We start from the raw sequence: 23,969 nt of genomic DNA, 5'->3' as shown, positions 1-23,969 counted from the left end.
CTATCTATCTATCTATCTATCTATCTATCTATCTATCTATCTATCTACCTACCTATCCATCTATCACCGATCACCTGTATATAATCTAGCATTATGTCTGTCTGTCTGTCTACCTACCTACCTATTCATCTATCACCCATCTATAATCTTGGCTCCTGGGTTTACATTGCTTTCTAGCATGGGCCTGCTGTTGACCACAGTGAATAAAGCAGCCTTAGTCTGGCCTTCACCGAGTGGCTTGCCCCTGTGTCTTGACTGGGAACAACAAAATAAATGTTCCTTCCATGCTCCGGTGCACTCAAAGACCCTGATACTTATATACTGCCCGTGTAATCTTCCACACACTATCAAGAGATCTGTTTCTCAGAAGTTCAATTTTGAGTATCTCTGTAGGGTTTTAAGGGCACATGTGTGACTTGCCAGTCTAGATCAATAGTTTGCAACCTGTGGGTCAGGACCTCTTTGGGTGTCCAACAACATCTTTACAGGGGTCCCATATCAGATATCCTGTATATCAGACACTTGCAGTATTATCATAACAGTAGGAAATTGTAGTTATGAAGTAGCAATGGAAACAATTTTATGGTTGGGGGTCACCACAACATGAGCAACTGTATTAAGAGTCACAGCATCAAGAAGGTTGAGGCCCACTGCTCTGGACTGATCCTCATAAAAGACTGAAGGACCACAAAGCAGGTTCACAGAGGGACAGCAGGACAGGTGAACAAGGAGAGCCCACCGTGCCTCATTCTGAGGTGATGATTTCCTGCTTAGTCTTTTGTGTATTGTGGCATTCATTGTTCTACAGCCCAGATGAGGTAAGAAAGGACATCCTCCCTTTTAGTTAAGAGATTGTCCTCTCCCCGTGAGGTAAGCGGTGGAATTCCTCCTGTGAGGTAAGAGATAGCTCTCTCCCCTTGAAGTAAGAGAGATAGCATTCTTCCTGTGAAGTAACAGAGATGGCCTTTCTCTTCCTGTGTGGTAAAAGAGATGTCCCTTCTCTCCCTGAGCAGAAGGTGAGATTTTAAGAAATTAAGAGATTTGCCCAGAAGCCTGAACTTGAATATGCTACAATTTATCTCAAGAATATGATTCCTAAATTATGTGCTCTAAGGTCAAACTTCTTAGTGAATAATTAAAACTAGAAGACCATGGTATGCTGGTAACCCCAGAACCTGGTAACTCCAGAACCTGCTGGTGGAGGCAGGCAGATCATAATCTTGAGACCAGCCAGGGGTACTTAAGTTCAAGGCCACCCTGGGGTACATAAAGAGCTCAGTCTCTCTCTCTCTCTCTCTCTCTCTCTCTCTCTCTCTCTCTCTCTCTCTCTCTCTCTCTCTCTCTCTCTCTCATACACACACACACACGTATGTGTATCTTCCCTGTAAATGGGCCCTGCGTGTTTGAAAGTGGTTCAAATCTGACCTGTGGACTTGAATTGCTCTAAATGCTAGTGGAATGGAGGCCATGTTTCTCTCCTCCTTCCTCAAATATCCCAGGACAAGTACAAAGGGCAAGGGCCCTTGGAGGCTCACCGAAACTTGGCTTGTCTTTCAGAGCTCCTATTTGATCTTTTCAAATCAAGAAAAATGTTGAATTTTGACTCTGTAATACACTTTTTTAAAATAAAGATAGTATTTTCTATCATTGGTCCTCCGGGAACATGAGTCTGAAGAGATGAATTCTGCTTATTCTTACAGTTTGTGAGTGCTTGTGATGGGAAGGTGGCTTGTGAAACAGCTTAGTTCAAAGGTGGAGGGCAAGGTCCCCACTCTACTTCCATTTAGGCCATATTCTGGGTAAAGGAAGAAGTTACTATGAAGCCCAGGCTGGCCTCAAACTCAGAACAATCCCCTGCCTTAGCCCCAAAGAACTGTGGTTATCGGAGGCACTGGGCTTGCTTTTACCCCTTTGCTCCCCAGGCCTCCCTCCCCTGATTCATTCCTAAGCTTTGTGATTATCCCAGATCCACTGTCCATATTTTGCTGTACCCCATTCCACATTTTTACCATATTAAGATGATGGGGGGGGCGGCGAGGGATACTGACTTGCTTTCCATCCTGATCAAATTAAAGGCATTGGATTAAGCCCAACAGACTCTCATAAGTGCTAGTTATTTTGCAGTCACTTAAAATATATGGACAAGAGAGACTAGGAGTAGGCCAAGGCCAACTCAAAGTTTAATCAATATAACCCTTGGGCTATAAATTCTGAGAGAAATTCATTCTTGGACACAAAAATGTAGTGACTGCTTTTCCCCCTAAGCAATAAAGGAATAAAAGAAAGACTAACAGGACAGTATCTGTGGATACTAGCAGCTGAGGAGATGCATCAGTCATCAAGGAGATAACATTCAGAGAATGTTCCCCCTCTCCCTCCATTTTGTCCAGCTATAAAGGACACAGTGATTCTTCTAGCAGATAGAAATATCGTCTCTGATAGACAATAGAAGAATAATCTATCAATATAAATTCTTGCACAGAAAAAGCCTTGAAAGTCCAGGCATTTCATTCTACTCTGTTTTACTTATTTAACCAAAGGTGGCTCACTGAGAATTCCAAAGGTTTTTTTTTTCCCCACATTTTATGAAAAAGCAGCACATACCAGGTTAATATTAACAAGAGGAGGAATGCCTCTTAAGACACAGAGTTCTGATCTATGCTTTGCCAGGAAGACTTACTCTTTGTACAGAGTAAGTAGAAGACAACTGGACATATGCTTTACCATACTGATAATGAGAAGAAAAGGAACTTGAAGAATCAAACTGTTCTATACTGGAAATACTTTACAAAAATTTCCTTAAGTTTATATAATAAAAATGTAAAAAAAAAAGTACAATCTACAGATCTTAAAACATACTCTTTCTAAAAGCAAACACTTGATATCTACCCCTGCATCCTTTCTCCATGCTCTTGGAACTGTGTTGTTTTATAGATGAAAGGTAACATCTAAACATCTATAGGTAACATCTATACATTTGTAGGTGATATCTACACATCTATAGGTAACATCCATATATCTATAGGAGATACCTATAGGTGACATCTATAAATCTATAGGTGACACCTATACACCTAAAGGTGACAAGTACAACACAAAGGAGAACAAAAGAGGTACCCAGTCAACAGTGACACTAACAGAGTCAGCTGGTGCTGCATGAGGAAATGCTCCTTCCATTTTACTTTCTATATGGAAATCTCAGAATCCTTTAGTAAACTTGGTAAAAGACACCAAAATGCCAACCAAATTCTGCCCCCTGGTCCATAACGGTTTCTGTATCTGAAGACAGGGCCCTAGCCCATCTTCTGTTATTTAATATGAATGTGCTGGGGCTCTGTGAGGACTGTAGCACCCCATTTACACGACAGTGCATCTAACAGGACTGGGTGGAAAATGGTAGTTCTCACATGACCGACCACTGTTTCCAATTGCTGGTCACCAATATACATGAAGGGTTCAGCCGCTTTACTGATGAGGAAGCAGAGAGGAGACACACCCTCTAACTTATGTTCCCAATTCTTTGAGAATGTCGTGTGGAAGCTTCTCACACTATAAACAAGTCCAGCATCACACAGAGATCAAGGTTAGAGTTCAGCGCCATCTATTCTTCCATCACCCCTCATGATTATCATTAACAGCTCAGGACAGGCTAGATATGATGGCATGCACCTTTCATCCAAGCACATGGAAGGCACAGGCAAGTAGATCCTATAGAAGGATTCAAGAGATAAATTCAGGCAAGAGGATTCAGGCAAGTAGGTCTATAGAGGGATTCAAGAGATAAATCTACATAACACTTTCAAAATGGATGGAATTCACACCTGAATAGCTTGAGAGCTGGAGTGGCTTAGGGAGAAAAAAAAGAACTTGGAGAAACCAAGAAAAATGGGGACATTTGGCCATCAACAAATAGAAATGTCTTTATACTGAAAATGATAGTAAACATGTCAAAGGATAATGTCACCCAAGGAAAAGGTTATGAAGATACACAAAGGGCATTTATGTAGGTAAAGACATTCAGGTTCAGGTAGTTTGTTGAGAACCCATCTTCAGTGTCTGTTCTGCAAGCATGGGTTTTTGATAGGCAATGAAGTTGCTACTGTAGACAGGACTTGGTCCGTGGGCTCCAAGGTCACCTGCTACATACAGTAGGACAGCAAAGTGATCTTGGCAGTTCTATACACAGAAAGGAGCTAGGTCCTTGAAACACACCAGGAAATTGTCCAGAAATAGAAATCTTAATTGAAAGTTTATGTCACTTAATTGAAAGTCATATATTAATTAAGTTATATAACTTAATTGAAAGTTATGTCACAAACTGTCTGGGTTTGTGAGATGCTAGATCCCTTGCCCAGGGCACTGTGTTGTTAAGTGACAGGGCTGTAACTTGAACTGGAACAGTTGGTTCTGAAGCTTATGCACTGACTGCCCCATTAGACATAGCTGCTCTGAGCCAGCCCAGGATGCTGTTCAAAGGTATTTCTGATGAGTTATCACCTGGTAGTTGGTTCATGCATTTAGGTGAGTGGGAGATCTGAGGTTCTTGTTTCCACAGTGTGCCAGATCATCTCCTTCTATGAACCAAATTTAAAATCGCCACCTGATCCAAAGGTCCAGTTTTCTCTTTCTGCTTAGTTTCAAGCTTTTGACTGGGCCTGGACACTGTAAACTGGAGACATATTAGTGGGCTTGACACTTGGTCTCAGCTGCAAAGGCAGCAATAAACTTGTGCTTTAGAAAGTCAATGGCAGGGCTTCAGAGCATGGTTACATTAGAAATTTGATGAGACTGCACTCATCAGTGTTATTTGCAGGAATTTCCTTGGGCTTACAGGTACTATACTTCAATAATGTATGTTTGTTCTTGAGGAAAAGTTCTCCTCATCTAGAACCCAATGGATGCCAATGTTCCCAATGGCAATGGATGGAAAGTTTAATGTTCCAAGGTTCCCAGGGAGAAGGCTCCTGGGAAGAGGGCAAGGAAAGTGAGCCAGGCAACTTCAAAGCATTAGCACATACCCTGGGAACTGAGGGAAGACCCCGTGGTTGGAAAATGTATACTGAGAGACATTTGGTGATCAGAAGAAGGTGCCTATGTTGGCTTGAGGAAGTGGGGATCTACCTGCTATTTCTCCAGCTAGAGTTGAATGATGCAGAAGGAGCAGAGGAAGCTGTTCCCTGGGGTTGGGAATAATCATGAAGCACAGAAGAAAGCCAGCAGTCTGGGTACCCAGTGGAGCAGCAAGAACTGAGCAGAAGGTCTCAGTGTCAGGGATGGAAGTGGTGGGAGCAAACAGAGACTTACTAATGAGGGTGTGTCAAGCACATGCTGAGGTGGAAGGACCTGAGGCATCCATGCACACAGCATGGCATCAAGTTAAAGCTCATGACTAGACTGCAGAAGGGGCTTCTGGAACCTGTGCATGTGAGTGCCACTCCCTTGAGCTTCCTGGTCCCAGAGGAAGATGTGACTGCTCTTCTCCCTCGTGGGAGTGTAGGGATGTCAGTGATGCTGGTGGAAGGTTCTAGCACATATCAGAACATGAAAGCTTTTCCTTCTTAGATACCTAGTTTAGTGGCTATGTGTCTATAACTTGGCATGTTTTGTTGCATAATATCTAAATTGATTTGAAGAGCCAAATCCAAGATAGTTTTTCTCCATATAGATGAAGTTCCCTCCTCCAGTAATTTAGCAGCACTTTTGTAGACCCCTTCTCCACAGGTCTCAACCACAAGCATGGAATACAGGAACTTGACTAAGAACCACTCGGGTTCTCAATAGCTGAAGCCACTTAACATACCTGCCTGAGAAGACTCAAGGCTTCCAGGAGGATTTAATTTCTTTCTGCCAACACCCCAGGACAGGGCCTTGGGGGCATAGTAATTCAATTTTAAGACAGTCTAGTGAACAAATTCAGATGGGTTCCTCAAACCAACCAGTCTTGAGGCCTTCTGCAATGTTGTACCCTCCGAATAGTCTCCCGTCCCACTGGCTTTCCTTGTTTCGTTTATCTCTAAGGGACAGTCAGCTCCTTGGAAATCAGAATCTCTGTAGCCACTGGATAAAATCTATCACCATAGCTCTAACATCTGGCCACGTTTAATTTTTGACTCTACACAGGAACCAGATACAGTGTTCAAAGCTGGAGACTCTGTAGAAGTATCTACTGGCTAGTTCATGCTCTTGGGCTCTCTCTCTGTCTCTGATGGTTAATGATTACTGTCAACTGGATTGGATTTCTAATCTACAGGGAAATGTATCATTAGGTCTGTCTGAGAGTGCTTCTGGCAAAGCTGTTAAAGGTGGCACCATCCCAAGGCTGGGTCCCAGGGTGAATAAGGAGGGGAAGGTGAGATGAGCACGAGTATCTTCTTACTGTGCTGCCTGACCACACATACAACATGACCAGAAAATCTCCCACTTCTGCCAGCATGACTCCATCAGTATGAGGGGCAGGACTCTCAACTGTCAGTCAAAGCAGACTCCTGATGTTGTCAGGTGTTTTAATCACATTGTGAGAGAAGTTGGTAGTACAAAAGTTCTCTCTCCTTTCCACATTGCTTTCCTAGGTTCTGATCCATCTAATTTGTCCCGGAGTCCCAGAAGTCATTTTGTTTGGAAGTATTGCAGGCCACAGGCCTTGCCATATTAGGTGCGTGAACTAAACAAATGGATGATGAAAACTTGCTCAAGGAAATCATTCTCCACAGCACCTCAGAGTTGGGTAGGTAATTAAATCATAAATCAAACCATCACAAACAGTCTAAACATATTTATTTAATTAATTCTAAGTTCTTACAGAAAATATCTAGCATGTTTAATTTTCTGTTTTCTTCCAAAAGCAATTTTATATTACTAGGGTTTATTGCCCATCAGTAGGAGATGAATTTAATTTAGTAGATTAAAAAAACAGGAAAAATAGAATATAAATATTTCTGCATGTATCTTAGGTAGTGAATGATATTGGAAAAAGATAGTTTCTATTCATTTCAACTAAATGTGTGTGTGTGTGCTTGGTGCATGTGTGTGCATGTGTGTGTGAGTGTGTGCTGGTGAGTGTGTATTTGAGTAAGTGTGTGCATGCATGTGAGTAAGTATATGTAAGAGTGTGAGTGTGAGTAGACAAGAATGGTCATATCAGGTAAGGCAGTGTGAGTGAATGGGTGTGTAGTAAATGATAATCATGATGCCAGCATGTTAGAACAAAAATGGACCATGAGAGACCTTCAGAAGGCAACTGTCCTCAATTTTGGTGGCTTCTGGAAAAACCAGAACTGACTGATTAGACAAACAATTGTTCATAGAAGAAACATTAGAGTGCCAGGCTTCCCTATCATTCACTAAATTGTCAACCTTACAGGAGGAAGGCTGGAACATGTAGGGTTCTCATGTCCCATCCACAAGAGTATGTAGGCTTATGCTTTGATGTTACTGATACAACTATCCCTTGTGCCAAGATGCCTGGGTGATGGCACAAAATGAGACTGTAAGTGTTGTGGAACCCTCCTTGGCACCTAGAGGGGGCCAATAACTGTCCTAATGAAAGTCTTGGACTTGGGGATAAATCTACAGGAAAACACAGTATGACTGCTGGCAAGCCCAATGGCTGTTATAAATAAATCACTGGTGAGATGTGAATGTATCTGGGTATGGCAAGTCATCAATAAATCAGCAACAAATATGGAAGAATAGGTTTTGTCTTTTCCTGATTCTTTGAGTTATTCTGACCCACTATTGCTTTGAACCCTCATAATCTAAACAACGCAGGCAGGTCGCTTGCATCCAGGAGAGGAATGGTGGCTGTCATTTGTGGTTGATGTGTGTCCTTCCTACAACAGTTCCAAATGATCACATGCTCTGCTTCTGAGAGCTGCCTTGTCAAACATCTTGTTAATCACAAATTTTACAGAAAAAGCTTTGCTGTGAGTGTCACTGAGTTCTTAGTAAATACTGTGTTTTGTTTGAGGGCCAAAGAACATACGGAAGACTGAGAAAGGGGCAGCTTAACTCTGTTCTCTTTTAGGACAGGGCCAATTCATCTTTAATGACTTGCTTACAATACTGGGGTCCAGTCATATGTCACAGGGGAAGAAGGAGGTTTGATTTCCTTGGGGAGCACCCCAGACAGCCCTCTGTTGGGCATCTAACTGGAATAACACTACTCAATGTAAAAGCTATAGAGGGGAGAGGCCATGCTAAGAAAGACGCTGCCCATCCTTTAGTTGCTTTATTGTTGGAGGGACACATCAGAAGTTTGGGAGAAGGAAGACTTTTAATAAGCAGAACTTGAATTGGTAAGAGAATTGTTCTTAGAGTCATTGTGGAAGAAAGAGAAACATCAAATAAGCCCAGCTCTTGGGTCCTAGAACAGAAATCTGAAAATCTACTTAGACTTGTGTTGCAGAAGGAGTAGAATTGTTCTACACTTCTTTATCTTGTCAACCAATAGTTTTCTTGAATCTTGGTTTCCCGATTTTTCAAACTACGACAACCAAGGCAGTTATGATTTCTCACCACGAGTTAAAGTGCAGCCTGTTTCTTAAATCAATGTCAAGGATTCATCCAGATAGACAGAAAACAAATGCTGAGGTGGACTTAGATGGGGGAGTGGCCGGGAGTTTCCTACTTGGCTTTAGTATAGCCTACAACACACATAGTAGCTGCAGCACCTGGGTTCTCTGAGGACAGATTTCTGAGTCCTGACTGCATAATTCATGTAGCAGTTTTGATGATGGCTTGCATTTGTTGCAGGGCGAAGCGTTCTGGAGTTCGCTAAGCACTCACCTGCATCTGGAATAATTTACTGGACTTTTCTAGATTGACACACAGAGATAATCACTTGAATTTAGAGCTAGCAAATGGGAATGAGCTGCTTTCTTACGTTATAGATTAGCGCCATGTTGGGCTCCTTGACTCTAAGCCACCCTTTCAAGGTTTCTTAACTTGGCTTACGTGGTGCACTTCATTGGCAGACGTGCTGCTGTTCTTATGGAAGTGCTTGGCTTTGCACCAAGGATGTAAGGCATGCAATCAATGGTAAAGACACAGAGGGCTGTTTGAACTGCATCTCCCTAGATAGCTTCCGGTGGCTCTGCTCTATAACACTGGCAGATAAGATTGTGTATTGCTAATGCGTGTGCAAACTCAATCCCAAAAGATGAGAAATAAGCCTTTCTAGCTCTCAAATCTCAATGCCTTTTAAGATTAGATTGGAAAAGTGGGAATACACTTTTTTTTTCTCCAGTATTTTCCTTGAAGTCCTATGGATTGATGTCACGGCTATTCCAAGTCCAGCAAATTTCATTTCTACTTAACATTAGGGTAGAAAGGAGCATAACAACAGACCAAACATACAATGAGAGCATGCAGTGGGGTCGGACTTAATGCATGAGTATTAATGTGCATACAGAAGAGGCCAAGCATGTCACTGAAGTTAATGCGAGCAAAGGTCTGTGCCAAGGGTCCAGAACATTCTAAACAGGCCTTAAGCAAGGGAGGAAATGTAGAGGGGAAACGAAGCTGAGCAAAATGAGCGGGAGATGGGCAAGATGACTCATCTATACTTGAACGTCTGACCTGTTAGTTGGCCGTCGCCTGCAGCAGGGGCGATGCGAATGTAAGGTGTTGTAAGCTGAGTCACGATTATCGCAGCTAAGGCAAAGGAGGATTCCCAGGTCAGCATGCATGAGGGAAAAAAAAAAGCCAGACTGAAGCTAGGCTAGCAAGAAGAATTCCCATCAGTACAGCAAACCATCTCAACTTTGTTCAAAAAAAAAAAAAAACAGCAAGAAAAGAAAAGGAAAGGAAAAGAAAGAGAAGGAAAGAAAAAACACACACACACAGCAAGGTTTTCATCTTCTTAATTCTCTTCTCTTAAGCTGCGCAGTTGGATTTCTAACTGATGCTGTTGGAAGCTTTGCCTGACATCTTAAATCGATCAACCAGAGAATAGAAAAAGTAAAGCACTCATTCCTCAAATGTCCATCTCTGCATTGAGCTGATGGCTGACATGTATCCAGTTGAAACTGACTGGTACGAGTTCCTTGCTAATGCTTATGAGCCAAACCTTTAAATCATACTAGATCACTTAAAACTGCATTGCTACATCATAGTGTTATGTGTCTCCTCCTCCTATAACCACTTTTGTATAGAAAACTATATTCTTTCAATAAATACATTTTTTATGTAACTTCTCTGATAACTAAAAATAACAGGTCTCAAGGACAAAACAGAAGCTCCTCCCTTGGCTTTGGTGACATCATCAGAGTTAACATGTGCCCAGAGAAATATTTAAGATATTTGAAGTGGACCATGCTGGCCTCTTTGTGTGTCTACACAGCTCAGCAGTTGTATTTAAGTGGTTAACATTTATGACATATGGATATTTAAAAAAAAGAAAATTAAAACATCAGTTGTAACATGATACAGCTGGAAAATGATGCAAAGGAAAAATATTGGAAAATTAAGAATAGGCTTACATGAACGATTACTAATTTACATGGAGCAGCCCGGGTACTATTAGAGATGTGACAGCAAATGAGGAAAATAGATCATCTACCATCTGCAGACAATTAAACCCCAAACTGCCGCTGCGCAGTATCTCCAGCCATCCCCCCCTCCCCCCGCACTGCTCAGATGGTATTTGTTGCTCCTTAACAGCTAGATGACTGGAGACAACTGAGCTAGGAAAGGGCTTGACAGTTGCTCTCACGCCACCAGGGACTACATTTTGACCATATCCTGTAAGATGAGCAAACTGTTTGGTCAGAGTTTCTCAAAGCATCACCAAGATCATTACCCAGGTCTGACACATTCTGCAACTCTGAATATAGCTGTAGGTAGTTCTACATGCTAATATGCTGCTTCTGGGGCATGTAGTGACATTGGTGCCAGTTCTGGGTTCTAGACACGTGGTGCTTTTGTTTGGTCATATACTTCTCATAGATTTTGGATTGCTTATAGGGACATATGATCTGCTCTAATTTTGTTTAAAGGAAAGATTATCTTTACAGAAAAACGGAACATTGTGTCTAATACCAAAAAAAGGCTCTTCTGATGAACCAAATATACCCAGAAGAAGCTATGAACAGCAGATATTCATAATTCAAAAAGAACTCAAACAATAATCTGACATGAAGCCTGTTGTGAGCATTGGGAAATAGCTCTCTAGTCTGTTTCTGCTTTGGAGAATATATTTGTGATTACTAGTTTTAGTTCAATCAAAACAAATGACAGTTTTCAGTAGGGCTACCAATTGCTTTTACAAGTAAAGTTTTATCAGAACACAGCCAAATTCAATTATTTAGGCATCACCTGTGAACACTCTTGTCCAACAAGACAGAGCTGAGACCACTTGTGACAGATAAGTTACACTCTATAAGGCCTAAAAAATTTATTCTTGATTATTAGCTAATTAATAATATCTTCAGTGCTGGAAATTGAACTCAGAGCCTGGTATATGCAAAAAAAAAAAGTACTTTATCACTGAGTTAAAGTCCCCTAGAATCTATCGTATCTTTACTTGGATACTAGGAGCTTTCTGATCCTGTCTTAACATGCCAGTAAGATTAATGCATAAAAGAGATTATTACTAAAGTTGGTAAAATTAAGCCAGGCATTTCAATCCAATCCTTTGAAGAGAAATACTAGAAGAGAAATACTAGAGTCATTAATGTAGGCTCTACTTTAGGTGTGGTTGTCCACAAGACCCAAGAAACAACAGAGGCTTAAACCTGTGAATTGCCCCAGGCATTAGGTGTAAAGTGATCTTGAATTTGCTAAGCTGCTTGCTCTAAAAATTGTATCTTGTGTGACTCATGAAGAATGTGGGGTCTGAGGAATTAGGAACATATGGGGTTATTTAGCTTCTTATATTTTAGAGCCTTTCAAGGGTTAAGACATTCCTGGTTTTATATTATGAAGAGAATTTTAGATCCAGAAGAGAAAATATTTCTCCACAAAAATCTCTAAATGCTGTAGTGCTAAACCCATAGCCTGAGCCTAAACAATGGTGGATTAGCACAGGCAAGTGTCCGACTCTATCTTTTGTCTGCTCTTGAATTGGATGTGAGTAATTAAAAAGGAATCTTAATTAGCTTTACATCGCTACAGACATTCTTCTGGGTTCTTTATCAGCACACTTCCATTCTGTAGCATGATGGCCTAGAAAGAAGGGTGTTGCTTTGAACAAAAGAATGAAAAGAGAAAAAACAGTATTGGAGAAACTTCTTCAACAGCCTAGCGATTTAAAAAAAATAAATAAAAAAGAAAACATTCACATTTCTGAATACAGTTAGAAATTGTGTCAGAACAATAGAAATCCTTCAGTTTCCTCAAGGTCTCCTGGCGAAGCACGTTCACATTCAGTGTGAATTCAAGTCAAATAAAACACCAAACTTACAAACAGCAAGGCATTTTTCCCCAATAGAATGTTCACCTTAAAAACTGAATTTCAGAATGATAATTTGTTTTTCTCATGTCTGAGGGTGGCAGTCTGACTTGCCTGATTTTTTGGGAAAAAGAATTTAGCATGTGCTTATATGCAGATTTGGTTTTATTCTTAGCTGCCCTATTGTTAGGAAGCACACTGAAGGAAAGGACAAAGGTAACATTTATGACCTTCCTATACACAAAAGCCCAACTCATAAGAAATCTCCAACCTCTTAGCAACTCAAAATCTTCACAAATTGATACATCTATGTGTCTAGACTTCAAAGTTTACAGATTACTCTATATGAGCATACATAGGCAGCACGGGCCCAATGGCCATATTATCAGGGAGAGACAGTTGCCATTCTAGTACAGAAAACATTATCTTATGGGAGATTAATACATGCATCTTAAGCTGGATGTTGTATTAATTAGAATGAATATGCCTCATTTAACCCAGAAGAAAAAAATTATTTATAAGACAGACTTTGATTCTTAAGTCTATTTTGTCAGCTTAGAATGGCTCATCCATAAAACCTTCTAAAATCACTTGGAAATGTTTCTATCCTGACAGTTATTTTCCTTACAAAGGAGCTACAAGTATCTAAAAGTTAAAGAAAAACACATACACTGTAATTATTCAGATGTGAACCAAATGAGATGGAAAAGAACTGAACTAATACAATTTTGAGTGTGATTTATAAAAACATAATAAACATTTGGAGAAGTAAAAACAGTTCAAAGATCTATCATCCCATGGTACAGACCAGAATTGGCTGGTTCTATGCAAATCTCAAGCAGGTCCAGTTATGTGGAGCCTTCTAATCAGGAGAGGAGAGTCTGTAATGTGTTTATCTATAGGCAACAATCAGACTAAGGGTCTTACCAATTTGACTCTTCCTTAGATCCACAAATTAAAGGAAGAGGCGTAAAAAACACAGGGAACCTGTTTTAACAGGGATGGCTGTAGTAACACTACCTTAGCTTTTGTTTCCCTGTGTCTGATTTTTATGAGTCTTTATATTCGAGATGATGAATGTCAAAATATGTCTTTGGAATATGATTAAAAATAATCGTAACATTAAATGTATAAATAGCATGAAATCTTGTCTTAAGAGACACCCTCTTACTTGCAATTACAAACTAGCTCTTTGGGAAAACAAACCCACCTCCAGGCCTCCACTGTAAAGACACTTGTCAGCTGTGGTTTCCCAGGAGCAGTGAAGTAAGTCTCTGTATACTCATGAGCTCACCAAGGAAAGCGGTGTATGTACTGGAAGCTCAGGTAAGCCACGACACCCTCAGCAATGTGTGTGTGGCAAAGCACATTTGAGGTGTTGGAACTCTCAATTTCAGATGTCTTTATCCTGTGATTCATTTCTCTGTTTTGACCTAACAGTTTAGATGAAATCCTAGGCTATATATGGATGGATGTTTTAATGTAAAGAAAGGAACCCTTCCTCATAGGGAAAGAGATGACCTATCAGTTTGTGTCCTAAAAGGGAGTTGTTGAAGCCTTGTGTTCAGGTGTTAAAGTAGCATATAAAACCATGCCATGTGTCTGGAGGGAGACTGTCTCCTGAGGTGTCTACTCAACTGTGCACTTTTAGGAGACAGAGTGATGGTATCAGGCAGGGAATATTAATGTATGTGTCCCCTCCCCAACGAAGATGCCATTTGGATAGAGTTTGCTGCTGTGTAAATGTTTGCAAATGACTCAGAAAATATGAGTGGATAATACTTAGCCAATCAGGTCATCTGATTGCCTAATCACCCTTTGGTGAATTGAAAAACAAATTACAATATTGATGAAATCTGGCTGATGGGAGAAAATGGCCCAAATCACCATCTAATTCAATCTATTGTGAAAACAGCGAACTTGTCAGGTTTCCATATTTACTAGGATGTGGTTTATATAATTGTTTAAGGGCGTAAATGAACAGGGTGACAGAAATTTCAATGCGTTCACATGAGATGTGGTGGTGACTCAGTTCTGATAAGGAGAAGGTCAGGTGATTACATTCTTTGAGTATCAAACATCAGACCTCTGCTGGAAGCCAGCAGTGGCAGGGGAAGAGGTTCTAGGTCAGTTGACCTCCAGGCCCGCACACATTCTTCACCTTAAATATGAGAGAAGCAGTTTTCCCTGTCTCTTGCTTGAGACAATGGTAATGAAATGGATGAAGGGCCACATTCAAAGGACTTGTGAAATGTGAGGCATGATGATAAACATAAGGCATTATAGAGTCACACCTGCAACTGGATTTACTTTTTCAGACCACAAGGCTAAGTGGAATGCCATAGTGTAGTTCTCCAGAGGACTCCTCTTGAGCAGGTGCTGTGTGTCTGAGAGTATGGTGAGTGTTTAGTTCAAGAGCTTTGTAATGCTGTAATATTATTAGCTGATACTATTGTGATATGATATTAATAATTGTTATTTGGTAGCATATGGCAGTTGTCAGAATATACTGATAGCCATCACTTCATTTACTACTAATCTACTATAAATAGTGTCATTTAATCAGTAAAGATGTTATAAAAAATATAGTCTCTAAAACATTCTGTTAATCAGATTCATGGGAGTAGAAACGACAAGTTCCTAGGGACAAGTAAATACCAAGGGGGTGAGCATTTCACCTAAAGCTTGTCATGTAACATGCAGCCAGGAAGCATTTGCAATTCTGGATTGAAAAGGCCACGGGTGTTCATGAAATAAGAATGCATGAGAAGTTGGAAGATACTCAGGAGCATCCCAGAATATTGGAACTGTCTTCCAGAGTTTCGACAGCATCAGTACCAAGGTACTTTTAGCCAAAGAACTTCTCCTCTGAGACCTGATTAAATTACAAGTCACAGACCTCATGGCAAATTCTTCCCTTCAGATCTTCTGAAATCATCAAAACCTCTTTATCACCCTCCTGGTCACTCTGATGGTCTGAAAGAGTGTGTTTAGTGACAAGTGTTAGTGTATAAGGCTTCACCTGAGTATAGCATTTATGCCTCCGAGTGCTTTCCCAGACACTCCTGTGTTTGATGGCAGAAACAGGAGGCTGATGAGCCACCTTACACAAGTTCCAGGACACACATGACTGTGCCTTCTTCAGAAAGCTCGGTATGAGGAGTGTGTGGTGCTGAGTCACCCTAGTCACTATCACTGCTCATACTTGAACCAGGCCAGGAAACATAAGACTCTCTGTAACATCCCTGAGCTCCTGGGTTCATCAGTGAAAACAGCCCAGGCTTAACAACGCCATTATAACTAGATCAGTAAAAAGCAGCTGTCAGGCAAGGAGCGGTGGCCTGTACCTGTAGCCCCAGCTACTTGGGAAGGTCTCTTGAGCTTAGCTGTTTGGATCTAGCCTGAGCATCATGGTGATGCTTCATCTCAAAAAATGGGGGTGGGGAGAAGGGTGATATTTCACTCCTTTATATATGAAGATTCACTGCGTATAGATTTGCCAGTCATATGCAAATGTTAAAAAATGTATACTGACATCACAGAATACTAATATTCTTAAAATAGCTTTTATAGAGATAGTCATTGAAAACTGCTTGGGCTATAGCAGTGTGACTTCTTATTTTATGAGGTATCTACATAAAGTAGCATCAACTATCATAAGACCCTAACGCCTACATAAATGCATGCATGTGCACACTTGATATATATATATCCATAATCTTATTTCAGTGAAGTTCTTAATATATTTTCAGATGTTTTAAAACACAGTATAAAATCAACCTCAGGGAACACACACACACAAATAGGTAGGCTATCCCAATGCTTCAACCTACCTTTCGTGGCCACTCGGACACAGTCAATTTTGGTTTCCTGTATCAAATGAAGGAGGAGAAATTATTATCCAGATTGCATTTAAATCAAGGAAAATGTCGTTCTGATCTATTAAGTCTAACAAGAAAGGAGATCAATGCTTTAAGTATGGCTTTTTCTCAGTGAGGCATGCTCAGATCTGCTTTCTGATACCGGGAGTGGGGTATCAGACATTTCTGGGCCATGAAGAGGGAAGTGATACTTTCAACCTCTCTATCTGGTGGGCCTTGACTCCTTCTCTAACCCTGTCCCTGTTTCCTGTGTGACCACCACTGGAGAAGAATTCTGCACCCCACACTTCACTGCCTCACATTGGCAAAGATCAGGTGGATGTGACCCCTGGACCTGAGCCATGAAGCAGAGAGCAGGGGAGGACCTAGCAAGCACTTCCTGTCATGTCGGGTTTGCAGTCTTCTTGGAGTCCTAGGTTGGTCTGAACAGGAAAACAGGCAATTTCAGGATTGACTCAACAACATCTTTTTTTTTCTTTGCTTCCTCTTCATCTTTCTAAAGCCTCTTTCTCTTAGGGAAAAACAAGACACCTAATTTAGTCAGCTACAGGATGCATGAAGTCTTGGAGCTGAGGCAATCGGACAGAATTATGCTTCAAAGACAGATGTTGTGGATCTCACAAAATTTTAAATGAGCTGAATGTATGCGTTGTAGCTAAACTATTTTCATTCAAAACAGTCGGCTAAGCAGAACGACTAGCCAACTTTCAGTAATAAGAAAACTGGAAAATAATAACTATCACATTGACAATATGTTTTCCTAAAGCACAAATACAACCCACATATATTCATTTCTTTCCATAGATTTCTTCTAATAAAATGATCCTTAAAAAAATATATATATATATAAATTATTTTACTTGGAAGACACAGACAACTGGCTGGAGTTTGTTTTGAATGTTGTCTCCTTTAACCGTGTTTCCCATGAATAATACCAAGAACCTAATATACAGCCAGCTTCCACACTTACCCCATTGGCTCTACTGGCAGCTTGGTAATAAATTCTGTAGCTTTTATGGGGGAGAAGGGGTGTGTTCCAGTAGCCATTGTATGTCCTATTGTCACCAATGGTAAATGGCTGTGCAGCTTGGAGGCTGTCTGCAGGAAACTCTGCAGCAAAGTAGTACTGTGAGTTCAGGATGGAAGCATTCTGGAAGTGAATTGGCACTGGGTAACACTTCAAGATCTCCGTTGTCTTCTTAGTTCTCCGAGGACGTTCTTCCTCAACAACAATTTGATAGACACTAGAAAAAGCAAAGAGAAACATTCATAATATTTCATGGTCACTGAATGGGTCCACTCTGCCTTCAATTGCTAGGAATTTGAACACATCAGGGACAAAGAACATAGTGGACCTAGTGCCTGGACACAGTGACCCCTGCTCAATGCTCTTCCTCAGCCATTTTCTATGGGAAATAACACAATGAATGAATTGATATGTGCAGGTATGTGTACATGTGTGGGCACCTGTGCACGTGTGTGTATATGCTTTTGGAGGGCAGATATCAACCTTGGCTGTCACTCATGAGTTTGCCTGAAATTAATTCAGCTTAACCAATAAATGAAATTACATTAACTGTAGTGTTGTAAAGAAAGAAGTAATGTATTATTCCCTTGAAGTATAGCTGTATAAAATGCATGGGAAGTTTTAACAAGTTACAAAAGATAACGTACAGTGATCAGTATTGGAAAAGATATTTCTTCATATCTGTTCCTATGTCCTCTGCCCCTGACTAACAGTAGAAAGAGATGTCTTAAGAAAAGGAAGAGAAGGGATTGGAATATCCAAAGCTAGGGTTATGGAGTTACAGAGGTTCCCAAGAGAAATCACAAGCAATGCCATCTGAATCTCACATAAAGAGCAGATGGAAACGAAAGTCTCTGATCCCTTATGGCTCCCCTTGAAAAGCTTCCAAATACTGAAGCAACTTTAGGAGAATGAGAAGACTTGAAATGATGGATTTTTGAAAAATTAATGTTTTAATATTCCCTACAATGATGAACATAAGCAGCAGTTTTATAGGAATAAAAATGTAGAATATCTCTTAAAAAATTAGAGAGAGAGAGAGAGAGAGAGAGAGAGAGAGAGAGAGAGAGAACTCAAAGAGAAACAGAAAGATAGAGAGAGAGACAGAGAAGGAGACAGACAGACAGACAGACAGAAGTTTTCACAAACCAGAGTAAGATTAGACTAAAAAACCTTTCAGGCAAAGAGATGCATCTTCTCTTTTACTATTAGAAAGGCATGGTGAATCTTTAGGGTAATGAGGTAATCCAGGGAGTTCTCAGAACAGCAGATAGTGAAGTTCATTTTCCTAGAGACAGCCTCTGCTGGTCTCACCTGCAAGGGCCTCTGCATCTGTAGAAAACCAATCTGTCTACCTCTTGGAACACAACCACTTAACAGAGTCTGTTACAGTCATAACATACATGCTGCCATCAGCCCAACTAATCTGTCTAACTAAAAGTCAATTCTTTTAGAGCATCAGAGTGGCTTCTGTGGCCACTGGTAGTCCAGCAGCTTTATAGATGATGACGTAGATTGTTATACCAGTGACGTAAGACAGATAAAATAGGAAGGGGATGGAGTCGACTCTTCCTCACATAAAAGACATCCAATTGGGTCTTATCAGGTATAAGGCACTACCAAATCTGGTTGATTGCCTGAATGATAGAAACAATATTTTCAAGAAGTGTGTACGAGTGCATGTGAGTGTTTGTGTGTATGTGTGTGTTTGTTTTAGGGGGTCTAAGAACAATTTTGTGGAGCTTATTCTTTGCTTCGTCCTTCCTATGGATTTGAGGCATCTAATACAGGTTTCCGGGATTGCATGGTAAGCACCTTCACCCATTGAGCCATCTCAGAGGTCTCCTCTGGATTCTGAAAAGCCTACTTGTGAAAAGCAAGCAGGATGCTTCTGACTTTGCATGCCTCTAAACTCTCATTCCGAATTCTCCTGATATAATCTGTCTATCTCTGTCCCTTCCTTAGTCTGGGTTGGGTCTGGCACTTGGATCCTGTTCTATCTAACATAAAGGCCTCTTGGAAGTGATTTTCATAAAGCAGGGCCTCCATCACCTCTTCCTGATACTTATGACCAATCTGTTGCTTTCACTGGCTCTGATCCAGCTCCAGACTCACAAATGTGTTTCAGTGAAGAGTGGCAGTCATGGGTACCCCTGGATCGTTGTCTTCAAACCTTGTGAGATCCTGGGTATAGATGGCTGCTACTTAGTCATATTTTGGTCTTAGAAGTGCATAGTTTTGAAGGCATAGTATAATCTAGAAATGATTCCTAGGTTACACATTATGTGTGATTGATAGTTGGGTCACTGAGCTTTGATGTCATGTTCTGCTTTACTAATCTTTGCTACTAATCCCATTTTTTATTTATCCCTTGCTAAAATAATAAGATATTACCAAGAAAAAAAGATGTAGAGTGCTCAGATGGGGCTGGCTAAATGCTAGGCTTTCTTGGACAACCCGTAATTGACAAGTCCAAGGGACTCAAAGCCAGGATCTGTCTCCTGTGCAATCTGTTACTCCTCTTTCCTTCCACCTGTACCATCACCTACCACATCAGTGCCTGGGCCCTGTGGGTGTCACCATTCCTTCATGAATCCAACAGGTACTGTTTGAGGGCTTCCTATGTGCTGGGCCTGCCCTACTTTAACTCAAACAATCCAATTTATTGTTTTCTAATGAAGCATTCTCTAATGACACTAATTTGTGTGTGTGTGTGTGTGTGTGTGTGTGTGTGTGTGTGTGTGAACACCTACATGAACATAAATGGGAAATAATTTTTTTCAGTTAACAATTTAATGGAGGCTAGATGAACATTTGACAATTAGACAGCCATTTAATGGGCCTCCCTTTTAGCCAGCTGGCTAACTTACATCAAACGCTCTACTCCGGATACATCATACGTTAAATGGCTACTATCTACTCATCTCTAAAAATATTAAAGAAAGAATTAAGTTGACTGGAGCAATTTCAAACCCCAGATGCCTTTTCATCCTTGGTCCACGAGACGCATTAGATTTTTAAGCAGCCAGCCCTCAAATCTATTTGCTGCTTAATAATTTAAGCACTCATAGGTCAAACAGCTCTTTTCTATTCCCCTTTATCAAAGTCCGTGTGCTAATGAAAAACAGCTAAATCCTCACTGCTGCCAAGCTGCTGCATACTGCTGTCCCCCTGATGGAAATTAAGATATCATTAGTCCCCAGGTCAATGGTACCTTGACCATGCTGGTATATTTTTTATTTGTACAAATAACATTGAGTTACTTATGATTTTCTTAAACTCTTTCCATCCATAATCAGAATCTTGAATCTAGCTTTTGAGACTCTCACAGTTCAAATGGTTTTTCTCAAAAAGATTAAAGACAGCAAATTCTCAAGGCTGGCAAGCCGATCAGAAGTTTCTGGGCTCAGTGAGCTGAATTAAAATTCTATTATCCTTTTAATGTATTACTCAGTTCCCTTTTGTTTATTAAAGTCATACCATTCCTAGCCCCCTGCCACCACTGTTGTGGGATTCAAAGGAACAAAAAAATCCTCCAACAGTATTTGCAATATTAAAGTGTAACCCACAGTGATGACAAATCTGCCAAAGATGTGACATCATTGCATCAGAACTTATCAACAGAGTTAGACTTAGTGTAAAATTTAATCTATGCCAGACATTTCTATAACAAAACTCTGAAGCCTTTAGAAGGAGAAGAAATCTGAACTCATATAGAATATCACATGAAAAATAACACAGAAAAGAACATCTGAACATCTTTCATGTGCTTCCTCAAGCTGGAGAGTTCAAATGCTGTGCGATGTTCTCAGCTGGCCCCTAACTCTGAGGTCTTCCACAGGAAGCTTCCTCTAGACTTGAATTTGATGGCACAATTTTGCCCCAATTCATTCCAAGATTAAACACTTGGCTGTGAAGTCTATCTTTTCTTATTCATTTATTTGATTTCTCATCATCATGAAATATTGGGAGGTGACCTGACTGGTCAATAGAAGGAGGGGAGCAGAAGATGGGTCAGAGAAATGTCATGAGCCTTTCACTGTGGCCTTGGCTAATGCCTTAAAAATGACACTTATGATTATTTCAAAGCCTCACAGATGTCACCCTTGGTCAGTCTAATAGTGATTTTTGCCTTCATTTGCATTTTGGGCCACAAATCACATAATTCTATATTTATACAGAGGGAGAGAGGGACTGGAGAGAGGGCACAGTGGGCAAAAAACCTTGGTATTCTGCAGAGGACCCATTCAGTTCTCAGTACCCAAAAAGGCTGGATTATAAGGCTTACAACTGTCTCTAATTCCAGTGTTAGAATTCCTAACACCCCTTTCTGACTTCTGTGGGTACACACAAATACACACAAATACACACACACACACACACACACACACACACACACACACAAAATAAAACGTTTTAAATGGACAGGTTGTTATTATCTTTTTGAAGTCAAATTTTTCATTATCTACAAAAAAAGCACATCATGTTTAACAAATGACTACACGTATAATCCAGGTCAATTGGTTTTCAACTTCAAAAAAAACCCACATTCATCCAGTTCTTTGTTTAGATATTACTTCCTCCTAAATTTATCAACGAATGAAAAGATGTGGCACACCTCCACCTCACAGCTCCACCTGCCTCCTGAGAGATCTATTCCAACTTGGGACACCCAGGCCAGCCAACACTAGAGACAAACAGATGGTGAATGTCAAGTGCTAGAACATAATCAACAGAAATCAGTGCAATGTGGTACCATCAGAACCCAGTTCTCCTACCAGAGCAAGCCCTGGATATCCTAAAACATCCAAAGAGTAAGACAGTGACCTTAAATTTCATCTCATGAAGATGATAGAGGCCTTTAAAGAGAATATAAATGATTTCCTTAAAGAAATATAGTAAAAAAAAACAACAGTCTAACAGGTAGAAGTCCTTAAACAGGAAAGAAAAAATCTCTTAAAGAAACACAGGAAAATACAATCAAACGCGTGAAGGAAATAAATAAAATTGTTCAAGAGCTGAAAATAGAAATAGAAGCAACGAAGAAAACATGAATGGAGGCAATCCTGGAGTTAGAAAATCTAGGAAAGAGAACATGAACCACTAATGCAAGCATCATCAACAAAATACAAGAGATGGAAAAGAGAATATCAGGCATAGAAGATACCATACTATAAATTGATAAATCAGTCAAAGGAAGTACCAAATGTAAAAAGTTCCTAACTCAAAACATCCAGGAAATTTGGGACACTATGAAAAGACCAAACCTAAGAATAATAGGAATAGAAGAAGGTGAAGAGCCCCAATTCAAAGGGACAGAAAATGTCTTCAACAAAATCATAGAAGAAAACTTCTCTAACTTAAAGAAAGAGATGGCTACAAACATACACGAAGCATACAGAACACCACATAGATGAGACCAGAAAAGAAAATCTTCCTGCCACATAATAAACAAAACACTAGATGTACAAAACAAAGAAAGAATGTTAAAAGCTGCAAGGGGAAAAGGCCAAGAAACATATAAAAGGCACACTTATCACCTGAGTTCTCAACAGAGACTCTAAAAGCCAGAAGGTTCTAGACAGATGTCTTGCAGACCCTAAAGGATCACAGATTCCAGCCCAGACTGCTATAACCAACAAAACTCTCAATCACCAATAGATGGAGAAACCAAGATATTTCATAACAAAAACAAATTGAAACAATATCTACCTCCAACACAAGGAGGGTAAATACCCCCAAGAAAACACAAGAAATCACTCATCTCACAGAAAAGCAAAAAAAGAGAACACACACACACACACACACACACACACACACATGCCCAACATCAAAATAACAGGAACTAACAAATACTGGTCATTAATATCTCTCAATATCAGTGGACTCAATTCTCTTATAAAAAGACACAGGCTAACAGACTGGATACATAAATAGAATCCATCATTCTTCTGCATACAAGAAACACAATTCAGCAACAAAATAGATACTACCTCAGAGTAAAGGGCTGGAAATAAGTTTTCCTAGAAAATCAACCTAAGAAACAAGCTGGAGTAGCCAATCTAGTATTTAATAAAATGGATTTTCAACCAAAAGTAATCAAGAAAGATGAGGAAGGATACTCTGTACTCATCAAAGGAAAAATATACCAAGATGATATCTCAATTCTGAACATCTGTGCCTCAAATACAGGGGCATCCACACTTGTAAAAGAAACTCTACTAAACCACAAATCACACATTGAAGCCCACACAATAATAGTGGGAGACTTCAATACTCTACTCACACCCCAATGGACAGGTCATCAAAACAGGAACTAAATAGAAAAATAATGAAATTAACAGATGTTATGAACCAAACCGATTTAATAGATATCTACAGAGCCTTTCACCCCCAAACAAAAGAATATACCTTCGTCTCAGCATATCCCAGAAGCTTCTCTAAAGTTGACAATATAATCCAGTGCAGAGTAAGCCTCAAAAGATACAAGAAGATTGAAGTGACTCCTGGTATTTTATCAGATCACCACGGGTTAAGGCTGGGCTTCAACAACTACAGAAATAACAGAAAGCCTACATACTTATGGGAACTGAACAACTCTCTACTCAATGATCACTAGGTCAGGGAAGAAAGAAAGAAAGAAAGAAAGAAAGAAAGAAAGAAAGAAAGAAAG

General features: G+C 40.2%; 1 protein-coding gene across 1 annotated transcript in view; it reads right to left on the bottom strand.

The window, feature by feature from the left end:
* The window catches only part of Ptprm (protein tyrosine phosphatase receptor type M), a 627,614-nt gene that overhangs the window by 219,848 nt on the left and 383,797 nt on the right, over positions 1-23,969 (bottom strand). The window contains exons 11-12 of the mRNA XM_028762235.1: positions 17,240-17,513; positions 16,222-16,258 (exon numbers count right to left, since the gene is read on the bottom strand). Coding sequence (XP_028618068.1) covers positions 16,222-16,258; positions 17,240-17,513 — 311 coding nt within the window. The remainder of the gene's footprint in view (positions 1-16,221; positions 16,259-17,239; positions 17,514-23,969) is intronic.

Source organism: Grammomys surdaster, unplaced genomic scaffold (genome assembly GCF_004785775.1).
Source record: "Grammomys surdaster isolate TR1022 unplaced genomic scaffold, NIH_TR_1.0 132, whole genome shotgun sequence".
Classification (NCBI taxonomy): Eukaryota; Metazoa; Chordata; class Mammalia; order Rodentia; family Muridae; genus Grammomys; species Grammomys surdaster.
Note: the sequence above shows the minus strand (reverse complement) of the source record. Positions and strands in the feature narration are given on the sequence as shown.